The sequence below is a fragment of the Pituophis catenifer genome, unplaced genomic scaffold, assembly GCF_029215685.1.
Source record: "Pituophis catenifer annectens isolate HBS135680 unplaced genomic scaffold, rPitCat1.0.hap2 SCAF_7, whole genome shotgun sequence".
Taxonomy (NCBI): domain Eukaryota; kingdom Metazoa; phylum Chordata; class Lepidosauria; order Squamata; family Colubridae; genus Pituophis; species Pituophis catenifer.
Genome location: NW_027256887.1, coordinates 23069624 through 23088286, shown reverse-complemented (window position 1 = coordinate 23088286; position 18663 = coordinate 23069624). Strand labels below are relative to the sequence as shown.

The following is an 18663-nucleotide window of genomic DNA, read 5'->3' as shown; positions in this document are numbered from 1 at the left end:
CACCAACTTCCTATAAGTAGCAGTTCCCAATCTTTTCTTTTAAAATTACTACATTCTCACTGAAAAGTTTGAAGAGCATCATTTAAAGCCATTGGTTGGCAATGCAACATCTGTGGACGTGGCATACATGACTCTTTCACATAATGTCTGCAGAGCCCCAACTGAAAGGGTCATAAGAAGACATTGTATGGCCCAAATAAAGAATGCCAAACCCATGCAACATTTTATGAACTGGTGAAATTTTGGGTATTTCAAAAAAAGCATTTATTATACTGCCCATACCACAGACTACTACCAGTACTCTGTTAGAAGTCACTACTCTAGGATACAAAGTTTGTAAGATGTGAGTTAGCTTTCCAAATTTTCTTATTATACCTCCCCAGCAGCTTCAGCCAATACAAGCAGTGGGATGAGCATTGAGCATTGGAATTGTAGGTCAGGACTATCTGGAGGGACAGAAGTCCCCATTCCTGCAAGTTTCAAGAGGTCAAACTCTACTTTCCTAATTGACAAGAGGTTACATTAATCAGACTGCTTTTATTTTATTTTTTTCTGTCTCTCCCCTTTTTTCTCAGTGCCTTGAATTTCTGCATACTTCCATAATTACTCAACTATGATGTTTCTGTTTCTCAAAAGTGTGGCCACACTTTTGGCCATAATCAGCAGTTGGTCATTTAATTTCACTCAGAAGAAATGAAGTTGAACTGTTTAAATGTCTTAATAGATTCTTAATGTAACAAATGTTAAATATTTGGTTCATATGTTCAATAAGCTTTGAAAAGATGCTTCAGGGGAGAGCTCCTTTTATTTGATCTATGATTTCAGAGCAAAATTATTGGCCATGAATAGTGGCAAACTTTTAAAAAGCTAGCTTCACACATGCAGGGTTCATAGTAAAGGCACTAGCAATGCATAGTTGGCTGCAGAAACTGTGAGCTTCTCCTGCTGATTAAGTGTATATATATTTACAGTACATCAGGAAATCAATAAACCCTCAATGGTGCCTTTGCCTGGCATTTCATGGTGGAAAACATATGACCTAAGACAATCCAAATGGTAGAGAATCTATTGATTTTTCTTTACTACACAGAGGATAGCAGGCCAGTTAATACTTTCTATCAGATTTACCTAGAGTTTCAGAGCTGTTGCAGCTGGATGCATTCTATTGATCTCCGTAAGGTACTTCTACATAAACTATTTTTAAAGATACCACAGTAAAATGTATATGTAATTATGATTCTCTTTTTGTTCTTATCCCTGGAGACAAACACGACGCTTTCAGTTGATTAGTTCAATTCTAAATTAAGACAATATAAGAACATTTCTCTTTCCCTCTCAAAATTCTGGTCATAGTGGCTATTTTTTAAAAAGAAGACAATGTGGATTCATTAAAAATTCATTTCTAAAGACATTTTCCTGTTTATTTATTTGTAAAATTCGATTAATAAATTTATTTATATACATTCATGTACTGCAAAACCATAATGTTACAGCACTGTGTACAAAATTATTCCATGATTCAAATGCATTTTATAATGCTAAACAAATGTTATGAAATTTTAAATCTGCAGTCATACAATGCATGATAAAGCTGTTTGAAAAGAATACCATCAAGATTGTTTTGGAAATGTAACTATTTCACTGAACAAATTTTCTTTAACAGCATGCAAACTATATTTCAATTTACACAAATACCCTAAATTGCTTTTGGGAGGATTCTTGTTCCTCAGATATAGGAACATTGGAAGAGGTCAAAGAGATGAAATGGCGAGACTCATTCTAAACCTGCTGATTGGATAATGAAAGGAATGATTGCTCACTAAGAGAAAAGAGTTATACTTAACTTGATCAACTTGAGTAATATAAAGAAAGCCAAGATATAAAAACACTACATGTTTTATCTGGATCAGCTAACATGGATCTGAAACCCTAAGGGTAATCTTTTAATCTACAACCTATTCTGACAGGATAATAAATTAAAGACCATCAAGCCATTATTTTAATTCAGGGGCATGAGGACATTAGTGGTATTAGAATCTTTAAACTATAGTTTAATTCCAAAACCAGGTTCAAGGGAAAAAAAAGTATTAGGATAATCAGAGTAGTATGAATTCTCTTAGCATTGCATATTGAAATCTTAATTCTGAAAAGTAAGCAGGAAAAGTGCCTTAGGGTTGTAATTTATTAAGCAAGTAAAAATTAAATTTTTCGTTAAAAATGAACTTATTTTTACGATACAGAACAAACACATACTCAAAAGAGTTTGGAGAGACTTTTGAAAATTTGACTTGAATTTTCACGGTTTTAAAAAATAAAGTATTTAATTCTAAAAATATAGTTTAATATATTATTATAACATTATTTTATTTGATATTTACTTTCTTTTCTAAGATTGGCAGAGAATAAATACCAAGAAAACCAATTTTTCATTGTTTCATCTATACAAAGTGTGGTGCAAAATTCCAGAGTTATTATTTTATACATTAAAGCAGACTCACGTATATAATAAAAGATGGAATATTACAAAGAATTGGAAATATATTTCATAAGTGACTTACTGACAAAGCAGTCTATTAAGCCTACCGGCTGCCCTTCCTCCGCTTATTTTAGTAATGTTTGTGAGGAATTCGCACAGGCTCTAGTGAGAAAATAGGGGGCTGCTCCCAACAGTGCCTGTGAATTGTGCTTTGTGCCTGCACACGCGTACGCATGTGTGTGAGGTTGCTTTCTCCCACAACAGTCTGTTAACATGTTTGAAAATTTACAAGATTTGCTCTTTCATGCTCTATAGGGAAAACCTGATGCTACAAAGCGTGTTAAAGGAGTCAATTATTTTGCTCCCTTAAATAAAGAATCTCAGACGGATTCTTATATTCTTTTATTGTCTATGGCAGCCTTAAAAAAATTAGGCATAATTAAAGGTGAGTTAAAGCTCAGTAGAAATGTAAAGAGTATCAGCAAATCTGAGCACTGCTCAGCTTTTGAATTTCTTTCTTTCTACCTTTCTTTCTACTTCTCAGTTCTTTTAAATGGTTTTCTATGGCAGGAACATTTTTCTTAATTAGTCACAGCTAATTAGTGTTCTGGCATAGACAAGTAATCAGAAATGTCAGAGCTACAAGGCTACATCTCCCTAATCCTTTGATAATAATTTAGCCTCCTGGGAGGGCCTCAAGCTGCGGTAAGTAGTAGTTGACAATAAGGCAAAATTAGGTGGGCAGCAGACCATTAGGACAGAAAAATAAAAAGCACTACCAAATCCTGCTGAGCACCATCAGGCAACTAACTGCATTGCCAGATGAGGTGCCTGTTTAAGCCTGTGTTGTTAATTAGCTGATTCTACCAGACCTGCCACATATGTCCAGGTGCATCAGGAAAAAAAACCCAAGAAATTTATTTTTGGGGTTGTGCCAAGTGACAGTTATGTTCCTATCCAGTTTCTGGAAACCTGATAGCAGAAGGCCACATATTTCCTGAAGATTATTTTGATTTATCAAAGAAATAAGAAGCTCAACACGCTACAATGCATTATCTTGTGGAGTTTCTCTGGGAATTAGGTACGCTTCACTCAGATTTCTTAGACCTCCATTCCCATGCAGGTTTTGGATGCGAGAAGAGGACTTTTGAACAGCTTCCCACCCAATTTTAACTTGCAGGTGTTGTCCTGGCATATAATTGACATCAAAAGAAGAACGTTTTTGTCAAAGCTCACACCTACAAATGATAATTTAACACAGAAAATGATGATGAACTGAAACTAATTTGACAGACTGTAATCTGAGAATAAGCGATTTTGAACACTGAGATTTACATTTTTAGAGAGAAAAAACAACCAACTCTCCAAATCTTTTCAGTATTGAATTGTTTGTAAGACATACTTCAAACTGATCAATAAAAAAGTCAACTGACAGCAGCTATTCTTCTATCATTCAACAAATGCCCCCCCCCCAAGGCATACACATACTTTGTTAGATGTTTTTAATATAATGATCAAAATTTTAGCACTGAATATTTAAAATCATTCTTCAGTTCAACGTAGTATGATTAGTAACTTTGGATTAGTAACTTTAGATTTAATAGGATTTTTGAAGACAGGATACTATTGAAAAGTAGTACAAATTTTAACATTCATAGCTGAGAATTAATATTGCAGACTCTGTAACATTAAAACAAAGCTCTGAAAAATGAAATTATTTTCACTAAGAAGTCTCATGAATAAAGCCTTTAACTTGAAAACAATATTGAAGGATTTAAATATGATTTTAAAATGTGCAAAAATGGCACAGTATATGAATTTGTTGCTTTAATCTAAAAAAAAAGTAATTCCAAATGTTTCTAAGCCACAATGCAGTCCTACTTACACTTCTATTTGAAATATGAATTTGTTATATAACTTGATGGTAATATGTTAACAGTCTTTTTTTCATTTTCAGAGTCCAGATCAATTAAAAGCAAGTATTTCAAATGAGAAGTTAATGTATTGGGGGACCAGTAGGTGTCCTACTTTTCAGAAGACTATTTGAAAGGCCTCTAATATAAAAACTTAACAAATAAGAGCAAATGCCTTGAGTTACCCACCAAGAGTAAACTGAGATGGCAAGCAAGGACATTCGTGGGAAGAGAAGATTATAGCACTGTGTTGCATTTTTTAAAGTGCACACTAATGTGCAGAATTGAAGTGTTTTGGGTACTAGAATAGAATAACAGAGTTGGAAGGGACCTTGGAGATCTTCTAGTCCAACCCTCTGCTTAGGCAGGAAAATCCTACACCACTTCAGACAAATGGTTATTTAATCTCTTTTTAAAAACTTCCACTGTTGGAGCATTCACAACTTCTGGAAGCAAGTTGTTCCACTGATTAATTGTTTTAACTGTCAGGAAATTTCTCCTTAGTTCTAAGTTGCTTCTCTCCTTGATTAGTTTCCACCCATTGCTTTCACCCATTACTATTCCTACTGTGATTGTAAACCCAATCACCAAGAAATACTCCTTCATCTCATCCTTACTATCTAAATTGTACATTATTATTATTTTCTAGCTGGAAGTTACATTTTAAATGAGGACTGGAGGAAGCATATCCCAAGATGCTAATATATCACTGGAATGGCAGGGAAAGCATTTTCAGGCTGATATGGGGAATTTTAAAATGCATAACAAGGCCTTAAGGCTCCCTAAGGTATTAGAGGCCACTTTTTAATTCCCTTCTGCCTAAAGGGAATTTAGTCCAGTTGAGGGAACTTTGGATTGGGGTTGTTTTTTTACTAACCTCCAAACATTAGGGAAAAAATGTACTATCCCACATCTGTATGGTTGCTTCCAGGATTTATTGATGGAGTTGCACAGTACTCTGTGAAAAACCAGTTGTTCTTGGAAAGCTAATTGTAGTCCATAGATGACCAGCTCTGAGCTAATTTTTTTAAAGTAGTGTTTCTCTTTTTCCCCACAGATTAATCTAAATTGTTTCCAGATACTACCTTGTTCATGGACTTTTTAAAAACTCTACAAAAAACATTGTCTTTAACTTTGAACTCTTCCCTGCCAGAAAAGTTCCGGGGAAAAAACAGCTCAAGGGGGAAAAAAGCTTGCACAATACCCTTTGATTGGTACTGCCAGGAGATCTCCATCTGGGAGTGTACCTAATGACTGCTTTCACACTTGTGTAACCTCAATGCTAGATTAATGCATTTCCTCTAGGTAGGGATGCTTAATCAGTACTCAAGAGTTGATGATGCAGGAAGGTCAGTGAGAGTTGCCATTCTATGAAAGTCCTTCCAAACATTAAACAGTAGGCTGGTATTATCTAGGAAATCCTTAAGAATAGAGTCCTAGGTTTACAGAATTATTTCCTATTGCTCTACGATAATTACTGCTGCTAAAACAGAACATTCTACTGAGTTTACTATTCATGCTTTAAGCTTGAAAATAAAGGCACTGAGAAAATATCTTGACTATGGAGTTTCTCTAGTGTAGTATTCCAGAAGTAATACACTTTTAGGAAAGTATCTATTGAATTTTGGATTCTGTAGTTAAATGCCAAATTTGCATCATCTATGGATACATACAGTATGGGAATATTTTGAGTGATGTAGCTATATGGTACATCAAGCATTAAAAAAAACATTTTGCTTGAAGAAGTATACAACTGTAGGGAATTGACCCATGCTAGCAGACTAATTTGTTTTGTCCTAGAATATGGTGTTTTATTGTTTTAATTAATGATAGTAAAGTTGTACCTGCAAATTTATTTTCCCCCCAAATCACATTGCCTCTCAACATACCTGACTTAGAACACTTTTCAGTAACATGTTCCAGGAGTACATTATCCTACTGCAAGAGGCAGAAGAGGTGCAGAATTTAGGCAGTCCAGAATGGACATACAGGCTCAGTGCCAGAACCTGTCTGCTGTATCTCAGAAAGAATAGGAACATCTGCCCTTGGAAGTGGGGCAGATGCAAGCACCTTGATGCTGTCTGGTTAGATAATGATGATAAGTAGGTAAGATGTACTGCTGACATGTAAAGGCTTTGGAAGGAGATCCCAGTCCCTTGTTCTACATATAGTCTGGTCCAATGCCATCAGCTTGAGAAAAATTTGTATTCAAAAAGAATAGAAGCAAATGCATTATCTCTCAAATTTGCTTGTAACTCCCACTATGAGAACCCCTACTTTAATTGACAAAGTGGTTGAAGCATCTTCCACCACAGGAGATATGGAAGTCCAAACTTTAGACAAAGAAGAAACGGAATGGTTTTGTGCCTAAAACAGAGGGAAAGGCTATTTTCTTCTTCCAAAACATAACCTTGCCTTTCTTCTGTCTATTCTTTCCTGCAGTAGTTACAGTTTGTTTTATTGTTTGTTTGTTTTATTGAATTTGTATACCGCCCTACTCCCGAAGGACTCAGGGCGGTGAACAGCCATAAAAATAAAACATGGAAATACAAAATTTAAAATAGAGATAAAACAAATTAAATAAATTTGGCTGAACCATATTTAAAACCCCAATAATTTAAAACCAAATTTAAAATTCCCATTTAAAAGCGGAGAAGTTTAGGTCAGGCCGGCTTGCTGGAATAGGAACGTCTTAAGCGTGCGACGGAAGGTACGCAGATCCGGAATCCTCCGTATCTCGGGGGGGAGCTCGTTCCAGATAGTAGGTGCCCCCACAGAGAAGGCTCTCCCCCTGGGGGCCGCCAGTCGACATTGTTTGGCCGACGGCACCCGGAGGAGCCCCTCTCTATGGGAGCGTACTGGTCGGTGGGAGGCTATTGGTGGTAGCAGGCGGTCCCGTAGATAACCAGGTCCTAAGCCATGGAGCGCTCTAAAGGTGATAACCAAAACCTTGAAGCGCACTCGGAAGACCACCGGGAGCCAGTGCAGCTCGCGCAGGAGGGGCGTTACATGGGAGCGCCACGTCACTCCCATCACCACCCGCGCAGCTGCACTCTGCGCCAGTTGGAGCCTCCGAGTGCTCCTAAAGGGGAGCCCCATGTAGAGAGCGTTACAGTAGTCCAGACGGGAGGTGACGAGGGCATGAGTGACCGTGCGTAACGAGTCCCGATCCAGAAAGGGACGCAACTGGCGGATCAGGCGAACCTGATGAAAAATCCTCCCGGTCACGGCCGTCAAGTGCTCTTCTAAAGACAGCCGTGAATCCAGGAGGACACCCAAGTTGCGGGCCCTCTCCGTGGGGGCCAATGCTTCGCCCCCAATAGTCAGCGATGGCACCAGCTGACTATATCGGGACGTCGGAAACCACAGCCACTCGGTCTTGGATGGGTTGAGTCTGAGCCTGTTTCTCCCCATCCAGATCCGTACGGCCTCCAGGCACCGGGACATCACTTCAAGGGCATCGTTGGGGTGGTCTGGGGTGGAGATGTACAGCTGGGTGTCGTCAGCGTACTGATGGTACTCCACCCCGAAACCACGGATGATCTCGCCCAGCGGCTTCACATAAATGTTGAACAAAAGGGGCGAGAGGACCGATCCTTGTGGCACCCCACATATAAGGGGCCTCGGGGTCGACCTCTGCCCCCCTGTCAACACAGACTGCGACCGGTCGGAGAGAAAGGAGGAGAACCACCGTAGTACGGTGCCTCCCACCCCCAACCCTTCCAACCGGTGCAGCATGATACCATGGTCGATGGTATCAAAAGCCGCTGAGAGATCTAATAGGACCAGGACAGAGGAACAACCTCTGTCCCGAGCCCTCCAGAGATCATCCACCAACGCGACCAATGCCGTTTCCGTGCTGTACCCAGGCCTGAAGCCCGACTGGAACGGATCTAGATACGTCGTTTCATCCAGGTACCGGGGAAACTGTCGTGCCACAGTAATTGGATAGTCTCCCTAGCCAGCTTGAAACCTTTACTACTACTGTGCCATAGGCATTTCTCACTGCACATTTGCCTTTTACTGCTATCCCTTAAGCCAGTGATGGTTAACCTTTTTGGTGCCAAGTGCCCAAATCATGCGCACACATGTGTGAATGCACACATGCATGCCCAAACCCCTAAATGCAATGTGAGCGGCCCCCTGTGCATGCACCCTACACCATGCATGCGCCCCACCCCCATGCATATGCATGTGTTTCCCTGCACATGTGCCCCTGCACCCCCCCCCCCAGTTTTGGCTTCCAGGTTGGTGCAAGAGGCTTGCACCTGGAAAGCCTCCTGCACCAACCTAGAAGCCAAAATGGGGCTTGGGGGCACCGTGTGAGGTCCCCCGTGCCCCATTTTAGGCCTTGAAAGCCTCCTGCACCAACCTGCAACCCCCCTGCATGCGCGGCAGAGACCCAAAGACCAGCTGGTCGTCGGGAGGCGCGCACGCATGCGTGTTGAAGCTGGGCTGGGGCAACAGCTGGTGTGCCCGCAGAGAGGGCTCTGCATGCCACTTGTGGCACGTGTGCCATAGGTTCGCCATCGGTTCGCCATAGGTTCGCCATCACGGCCTTAAGCTTTTAATTTCACTGTAACTTACATATGCCCTGCCTCAGTTTCCTTGGAAGGTATTGCACTATCCAATCATTGCCAAAGAAGTCCTGTCCCATGGATTCCTCATCATTTTGGTGACCAGTTGTGATCTGATCACAAAAATTATCCTTGAAAGTTAAATATTCTAATTATTTGTTGTATTCTGCTACTGTCTTCCTCAGGATAGAATTTGTTTAATTTTTTTTTTTAAATTTGATATATATGCCGCCCTTCTCCGGAGACTCAGGGCAGCTTACAATGCGCTAAGCAATAGCCTTCATCCTTTTGTATATTTATACAAAGTCAGCTTATTGCCCCCACAACTGGGTCCTCAATTTACCTAACTTAGAAAGGATGGAAGGCTGAGTCAACCTTGAGCCTGGTGAGATTCGAACCTGCAGTAATTGCAGGCAGCTGGTCTTAATAACAGGGTGCTTTAGACCACTGTACTACCAAGGCTCTTTTGCATCTCTCTCTCCTCCCCACCTTTCAATCTGACACAGTTGCTGCCTCACTGTTATCCACATTGCTTTGGGGTTTTCAAAAAACCAGATTAGTAACTGGGAAACTGCATTGAGCATTTTGTAGAGTATTAGGTGGAATGTATACGGAGATGCTCAATCATCCAGGTCATGGCTATTGCAAAGGGCTTTTCCAAAAGGAAACTAGACTTTGTTTGTTTGTTTTTTCTTTGAAACTGTTTCACTTCTCATCCAAGAAGCTTCTTCAGTTCTGATTAGTTGGACTGTGATGGTTAAACCTCTTCTATTACATATTTCAATTACATAATTTCAAATTAGTCCAATCTGTTTTTGGATGTTGGCTTCTCTGGATCCTGACCAGAGCTCCATTTAAATCCATTCATTTTAAACTCAGTTTATGGTTCTGAGTTTGGCTTGGATAATTCTAGAACGCTCATATGACATACTTCATCTGAATCTGGATACATTTTAATCCATGCAATGTTCAAAATAAACCATATTTCAAAGACTGAAATGTGGTCTATTTTCACTATTTGTATTACAAGGAAACCACCAGAAATTAATAATTTATGATAATGTAACACTTAGCTCACTGCAAAATGTAAATATTTTGTAAAACAAACAAACAAACAAACAAACAAAAAAGTAAAAATACAGAAATAAAATAAAAGAAATTATGACAAAAAGAAAAAAAGGGTGAAGAAGCATTCTGAAGTAAAATAGAAGTGGGAGCATATGTGTTACACACAAAAGCAAATTCACACACACTTACCCAATAAATCATCACTAGCCAATTTCTGATAGATACCCAGAAGCTCAAAGTTGATACCAATTGCAAAGAATGGTAGACTATATGGTTTCACTTTGATTCAGTACAATTTCACTATATTTTTAAGCAGGGTTGTTTACTTATAATTGCTTAACAATAAATTACAGCTTTATTGCATACTGATTCTAGCAGCCTAACAAGTAAAAGGCACAATCTATTTTAGACTTTTGCTATTAGATTGCCTTAAGCATAATAATTGATCAAATTTGCATTCATGCAGTTTTTACCTGCTGAATGCTTCATCTTCTTGATAATTCTTCATATATTTGATAATGACTATCATAACTCTTTAATTATCTCTAAGCTCTGGATATATAAATTAAATACAAAGTGATGGACCTCAAGGATGCTAACAAACTGGGGGGGGGGAATACCCTAAAAGAAATATGCCATTCAAGACTACACAGCCCACTCTGTAATAAGTAACATTCTCAGCTTGAAACTCTGCTTCCTTTTCAAAACAGACATTGTTCTCCCTATTTATTGTACAAATGACAATATGTCAGATTGATATGTAACCTGAAGAAATGCTCAGAAGCATTATTATTTCAGGAAAAAAGCATGGATCAGAAAGCATGTTTTCCACAGAAGTAATATTTTTAATGAGCAATATTCACCTCTGACATATGACCAGGTTAACACCAGCTAATTTTATTTTTTTTAAAGTCAGATACTTTAGCATCTCATTTAATAAGCTTAAAGCCAATTAAAAATCCATCAGAACAGATATAATTTAGTGCATTATAAACATTTCCAACAGAAATGTGAATGCATGCTTACTCATCTATTGAAAGCGATTTCTAAAAGAGCCCTAACCAAAAATCACTTAGTACAAAAGAATATGAGACTAAGTTGCAGTTATGGTTTTAATTTAGAAATAGATGAAGCACAGATGTAGATAATATTAGGAATTATATGCCAATGATAGCAATGTTTATTAATTAAAACTGTTAAACTTCTCTTCATCTCTGGAGATATTAGGGCAGTCTAGAAATATAATTATAATATAAAACTCTAAACCCTGTATCATGAGAGGCAAAAACAACTAATTAATACAGTTTGACAATCACAATGTTTAGAGTTAGCTCATGAACATCACTACTAATTCCAGTCCAATATCCATGATGTGAAGGACTTCAGTGTTGGATACCAGAATTGACACCAAAATATCAAGAGCATTTTTTAAAGGGAAGAAGCTATAGCTGATATTTGGATCCAAATTAGTAGATCTTGAGAAGCAAGAAGTAATAACTTGAACTGGATGTAAAAGCAAATGTATTCTTACAGAAATTGGCCCACATGCATATATGTTTCAAGTTTGTAAGGTCTTAGTAAACCAGGTAGTTGGACACAGAGGTATTAATTAAAGACAAAAGGAGACTGTGGAACAATAATTTCAATCTCATTTAATCTCAGAAAACATAAATAAGGTAAAGTTTAGAATCAATGGAATAGTCCCACATTACTGGGAAACTGAAGTGCATGAAAAAATTTGTAAAAAATTATTTAAGTGTCTCAGGGAAGACCATCTCAAAGCCCCCCCACCCAGCCCCAACTCTGTAGAAAATGGCCTCAGTCACTTTTTCCAGGCATGGTATGATCATGATTTAAAAGTCACAAATTAATTCTAACTCAATTCTCATGATTGAAGAAGATGCCTTGGCAAAAGACAAAAGAGTAAGTTCTCCAATGTGATAGACACACTGGTTACTGGCTTTGCAACCTGAGTTCATGTAAATTCAAAAGTATTCTTCCAAAAAGCTTCTATAGAGTAATAAGACTATTATAGTTTTAATAAGACTATCATAGTAATAAGACTATTATAGGAAGAGGGGGTTTTTTGTTTTTGTTTTTGCTACAAGGAGATATTTATGGTGAAGCCTGTGTAACTTTTTTTTGCTTCCCTACGATAGTTTTTTGTTTCAGTGTGGTGTTCAGATAGAAAAAAAGAAGAATGGAGAAAAGAAGGGTTTATGGAGGAATACATGGAGTCAGGGAGGAGATTACCTCTCAGGACTCACAGACACAGCCAAGCACTTCCACTTCTTTGAGCTCTGCTCCTCCAGCACCTGTTCCTAGACATTCCATGATTCTCAAACTCATCACAAAGATGTTGTCCCTGTGCAAGTGGAATAGCGGTTTAAGGATGCAGGCTACTCTTCTTGCTTCTAACTCAAATAGACAAGAGACGCTCTCATATTAATTATAGTAAAATCTATTATTAAAACTGGAGGAGATAAGCAATTCTATCACATCATAGAAAAAGGCAAAAACCTGCTCACCCTTCCTTATGCCCTGTGCCATTTTACTCACCTATCTTCACACCCATAGACATTTTAAAATTTGTTTTTAACTGAAGAAAGACTCTTTAAACCCATTCAATCATAATCAAGGAAACTATGTCCGAACTACCTTCAAACTACTTCCTTATTGTATTTGAGTTGGGAACTATTCACATGTTAGTATTTACAGAACAAAAAAAAAAAGCAATCTTTGTATTTATCTATTCATACATTTTAAAAATCTCCTTAAATAAACAATACACCTGTTATATGAGAGAAATGTAGAAAAGAATGTTAGTGGAGTACTCAGTAATTCAGACTTGATCAGATTAGTCACATGCACTAAACTTTTCAAAAATAAACTTTTGAAACAATATGGAAAATATGTTGAAACAATATTAAAATATGACTAGATAAAACTTCTCTGTCTTTAGTTTGAAAGTCTGAAAGCTATTTTTAGAAGTTTCTTCTCACATGAGATATAATGGTTAAAACAATTTAAGGATAACAGGTGTGACTTAGTTCTAAAACACTGATGAACCATTATTTTAAAATACTGTAATTTATTTTCGTTCAATCAACCCCAGAGCATGAATTATTTTTCAGACTCTGACAAAAAAAGTTTTTCATGTTTTTATTTCAATGTATCAGAATGTGAATTTCCTCTTTCATTTTCATGCATGATTAAAAAAATGGCCTTTTAATGCTTAAGAATGAAAAAAATACTACTAACTCATCAATAAGAGCTCCCAACTCCCAATCCATTCACTCCTTGGCCACAGAACAATGATGAAGGAAGCCATTATCTAATGGAATGAAAGCAGCATAAAGTCTACTGTCCCATGGCTAATGATAGTCTGGTTGCTTAGCCATGACAGCCCTAGAATTTTCAGGGTTTTACATTCAGATTTGGAACCGTTGATGCCGGCCAGGCAAAAGTCACTCTCGGATAGTGTGACTCAACTCTTCCTCTCACCATTCACGTAGTTATCAGCCTCATTTCTACAACATGGAGTGGCTATGGTTTTTCACAACAGTATGTGAATTGATTAGGGTTAGACTACTTCAATTGACAGAAACTTCTGTTTGTGGTAGTTCATTCATACATGCTACTTTTTGTAATCTTGCTTGACTTCTTCCCTAAAAAAAACCTCATTTATATAAGCTATTTGATTTAGCACTACAGTGATTCTACCTTAAAACTGCTGAACATTTATATATGAATCAGTTCATTGCACCCGGACACTGACAGAAAGTGTATGGACAGATTGTTTAATCTAGGATCAGATATATATTAAAAATTAGAATGGAATGAAACACAATTTTAGAGCCACTGGAAGATTTAGCAAAGGAGCTAATCTTTACCCATGTCTTGCCTAGCAAAGCTGAGTTGAGAACATTTCTACACAATCTGTTCATGGGTATACCACAAGTGAGCAAATATATAATTTGCATCAAACCTGTATTTAACCAAATAAGTCTGTAATTATAGGTTGTTTGAGTTTCATTGATCTAATTCTTTGCACTGAATAGCTCAATTACTATTTATTTACATAAGTCATTTAAGTAATTCTATACAGCACATATTTTGATACTGTAGTTGCAGGTGCAATCTGAGTGCATAAAATCCAAAATCTCTAAATGTACATCTTTATTTGGACTTCCCAAAATGGTTGAATTTTCCAGGTGACATGAGTAAAAAAACCAGAAGATTGGCAATTTTGAGGGTGAAATTGTTAAGTATGATAGCTTATTTTTCTCTTTCATGGATTTTTAGAATTTTGCCAAGGAGCTTAAAAACAACCTAGAAAATGAAATTAATCACAGTGCTGGAAATATTCCTAAAGCTAATTTATCAAATCTTGTACTGTACCAGAATATGTAAAATCAAAATAAATGAACAGTAATTTGCCATAGTTCTCTGTCATAAGGAGATATAAAATTAAGCTATTGTTTAAACCCAGATTGCTTTAGTGTTTATACAATTATTCTTGATCAACAACTCACTTAGTGCCACTGGACTGCATCTGACTAGATCCAGATTAAGACTTTCCTGAGTTTTGCTATACTAAAGGGACTTACATTGCATAAATTATAAAGCAATTTTTTTCATTTGCTCATAACTTTTCCAGAAAAGGATAGGAAAGCAGTGAGCTGAAGTTCCCTGAGTCTTGTTCCTAAAACAGAGTTCAGAGTTCAGAATGATATATGAAAAGAGCCAGTAATTTATGTTGCACAAGTGTTGTTATGTTGCACAAGTATTTGTTACCTGACTTTATAGAAATCCTCTTGTAAGTAATCAAAAGGTGAAATTTGGATTTAGTCTTGAAACAGCCAATTGAATTCTCTATCATCTGTCTGTCTGTCTGTCTGTCTGTCTGTCTGTCTGTCTGTCTGTCTGTCTGTCTGTCTGTCTGTCTATCTATCTATCTATCTATCTATCTATCTATCTATCTATCTATCTATCTGTCAACAAGTACAAGGAAACAAATAACAGTATAGTCATAGACATGGACACATGAAAATTTTTTGGCACAAATAAAAAGGAAATAAATAAGCAAAACATAGCCATAAACACATAAAATGAGTACATATAAATGGGAACAGTAGGACAGGAATGGTAGGCACGCTGGTGCGCTTATGCACGTCCCCTTAGGGACCTCTTAAAAAACATGAAAGGTCCATGGCAGACAGTTTAAGGTAAAAAGTATGGGGATTAGAGAGACTAACAACAGGATCAGGTAGAGTGTTCCAAATTCTATTGCAGAAGTCATATTTCCTACAATCAAAAGTAGAACGAATTACATTGAGTTTTAATCTATTTTGTTGCGGTTGAAATTAAAGTACTCATTTACAGATAGGACGTTTTTATGAATAATCTTATGAAATAATCTTATGAATCTTAGGTCGTAATGTAGATGGCATAGTTCGAGGCTATCGAGGCCTAGAATTTCAAGCCTCGTGGTATAGGGAATTTTATTTTGAGCAGAGGATTTGACTACTCTTCTAGTAAAATATCTCTGGACCCTGTCTAATGTATTGATGTCTGAAATACAGTGAGGCAGGTGAGTAGTATTCAAGTATAGGTCTGGCAAAAGTCTTGTATGCTCTAGTTTGAAGTATAGTGTTACCAGAGAGAAAAGTTCGTAAAATAAGATTGACAACTCTTAATGCCTTTTTTGCAATGATGTGAAGCATATGAAGCAGACACCTGAATATAATTTCAGAAGTGACAAGGTTTGGGAATAGCAATAATACTTTCAACTCTAGTAACAATTGTAATGACTCTAACACAATTATGGTTTAAAAACTAGGGAGTGCAGTAAGACTACAAGTAATGCCATGATAGATAAGAGTAGAGGCACTATTCAGATATTCCATTTACTTATACTTTGCTAATTTATAGGACTAATTAACAAAAAAATACTGTAGAGTACTATAAACTACCATAGGCACAACAAAATAAAAGTAGCCTAACTGTCCATCTGTAGTTTTGAATTTAAAAAATCCTGTAAAAGCATTGAATCTCTCCAAATGCTCCCTATTGCCAGAAGAGTGAATAGGGATTGTTACCCATAAATTTTAAACATTTAAAAAACAGCATAGCAAGCTGTGGCAAATAGAAAAAAACACCTTTGAAGTGGACCATATGCTTATCTATCCACAAAAACTAATGCAAAGTTAGAAATATGGCTCTTAATACTTTGTAAAAATGCCAGCTGAATGAATGAATTTTCTCCCCTTGCAAGAAATCAAAGCTCTTGCGAAATAAATATATAAATAATTTTTCACACATAGTAACACTTAGCTTATTATACCAGATGATACTTTTCTTCTAGAACTGCTTGCAAATGTCTGTAAAAGAGGGAGCTTGAACAAGGTTTATTTCAATCAGCCAAGATAAGAAACAACAAACACTGACATGACATATCCATGGCAGAGAATCTTGTGTGGTGAGACCTTGCACAAGTGACATGAGTGAAGTGTCACAGCAAGGGCTGTGAATTGCTGTTATGAAAACATTTGCAGAAAACTTGCATAATTAAATGAAACTGCTAGAAAAGCTTTCTGAAATGCCATGGAGATTGAATGTAAATAAATACCTTCCATGACAAGTAAAGTATTCAGAATCTGTACTGAATTCAGCTGCGGAAAACTGCAGAAAGTAGGTTTCACAAGGAAAATAAAAGCAGCCGACTATGAGAGTTAGATTGCGCAAAGATAAACAACAGGCTAGCAAATCTGACCATTGCAAGAAAACGGCACACATAAGAACATTTTACTGATTGTATTTTTATTGAATTTATTGTATCAACAACTGAAATAAAGTTCCATTCTGGCCCTTTTGGGCAAAAGAGAGAATGGGCAGACTACAACAGACTGGGAAAGAGAAAGTACGGTAGACCCAAATGGTTGGAATAGAATAGTGCTATTGAGACACAGCAGTCACTAGAATTCTCTGACAATAATTTTCTAACATCTTTTATAAATTATTTATGAGAAATTCCATAATTCTGCAAGCTTATTTAATTGGTTTTTAGTTCTGTCTATTGTGTGAAGCCTGACACTAATATCTGCAACACTATAATCTCTCTCTCACATATCAAAAGTATTCTACAAGGAGATCAGACCAAGTTGTTTAGTAGCCAAAAGAATGCAAAAGGAAAATAAAGGATCTATAGCCATTAAGGTTGGAAATAATCAAAACTGGTACTATTGCTGAAAATTTCTCCTGTTTTGTTTTTGGAATTCTCATTTGATTTGATGGGGAAAAATTGCTATTATTCCTACCCTACCTCTTCAGAGAAGGAAAAAAAAAACCTTGAGGAACCACAATAATTTTTCGGTTTTGAAGTTTTTGTAATTTTGAGATTGCCAAAAGTAAACATGTGGACAGCTTGCCCTTATACTGAAATAATGTAATATGAACTGCTGGGTTATGTTATTGAATACATGATTATAGAGCAGATGTATATCCTGAAAGGATCCATCTGTTTAAATCCAATCTAAACATATAAAGGAGGTTTACCATTTTCTTGTACATGAATATGGCATTTCTCTCATGCTGCTTAACAATTTAATTTCTTCTCACAGTACATGCAATAGAAAATGACAATCTTTGTCAAGAGATCAACTCCTTCCCAACTCTCCTAAGATGAGGAGAAAAAAACAATGCTATAGTATTTCAGCTGTGTGAAGTACCTGAGATTGGAACCTTTTCCTCTGAAAGAAGATAGTTTTGCTATATTAGTATCAAAGGAAACACAATAGCATTATGAAAAAAAAAATGGTAGAATTATGAGTGTGGTAGGGATGAAGACATAATCAAGGATGGAAAGATCTGACCTCTATACAGCTGAAGAGATATTTCAGCTACTATGGAGATGATGGTCTCTGTACTTACCTCATAAATGCCCATTAGATATGGTGAACTGGCTACTTAATAGTAGGATGAAACTACAGCTGAACCAGAATTGACTTGCATCTCAGCGATGCATTGTGTGAAAATAAATCCAAGAGACTTTACAAATCATAAGCTTTCTAGCACTTCATTTTTTAAAAAAGGCAATGAAAGAATAGTAATATTTTTCAGTAATTTCATTTCTCAGAAAAAGTATTTTTGAAATCCAAAATTATGTAGTGGTTTGTAAACATTGCAATTCCTAAACTATGAAAATAAGCAATAGAAGGCAGGTGTTCATAATATTTAACTCTATGAAGTACTATTTCTCATTGAGACAGTTACTTACATCAAATAATTTTTCTATGTACATTTCTTCATTGACTTTATCTCGAAGTATATCTTGATTTTGACGAACAAACATAATGTAAGTATCTGCAAGATCCATCCCTGGTTTCTGTTTTAGTAAGAAAAAGAAAAAAAAGATGAGAGGTATAAGCTACAATTTGCAGTGTTATTTTTATCATATACATGTCTGCATGTGTATACATATACATGATAAAATGTATATATGCGTACATATACACGATAAAATAAAAACCTGCATGCATATGCACATTACTTGTCTTATAAAAAATTCATATAAGATTAAAGGGCAATTCAGATTAATTAATATGGAGCCCAATATCTTTTAATAGGA

General features: G+C 36.6%; 1 protein-coding gene across 5 annotated transcripts in view; it reads right to left on the bottom strand.

The window, feature by feature from the left end:
• The window catches only part of CADPS2 (calcium dependent secretion activator 2), a 369911-nt gene that overhangs the window by 11107 nt on the left and 340141 nt on the right, over nucleotides 1-18663 (bottom strand). For all 5 annotated transcript variants that reach the window (XM_070947809.1, XM_070947812.1, XM_070947808.1 and 2 more), the window contains one exon: nucleotides 18313-18420. In XM_070947809.1, coding sequence (XP_070803910.1) covers nucleotides 18313-18420 — 108 coding nt within the window. The remainder of the gene's footprint in view (nucleotides 1-18312; nucleotides 18421-18663) is intronic.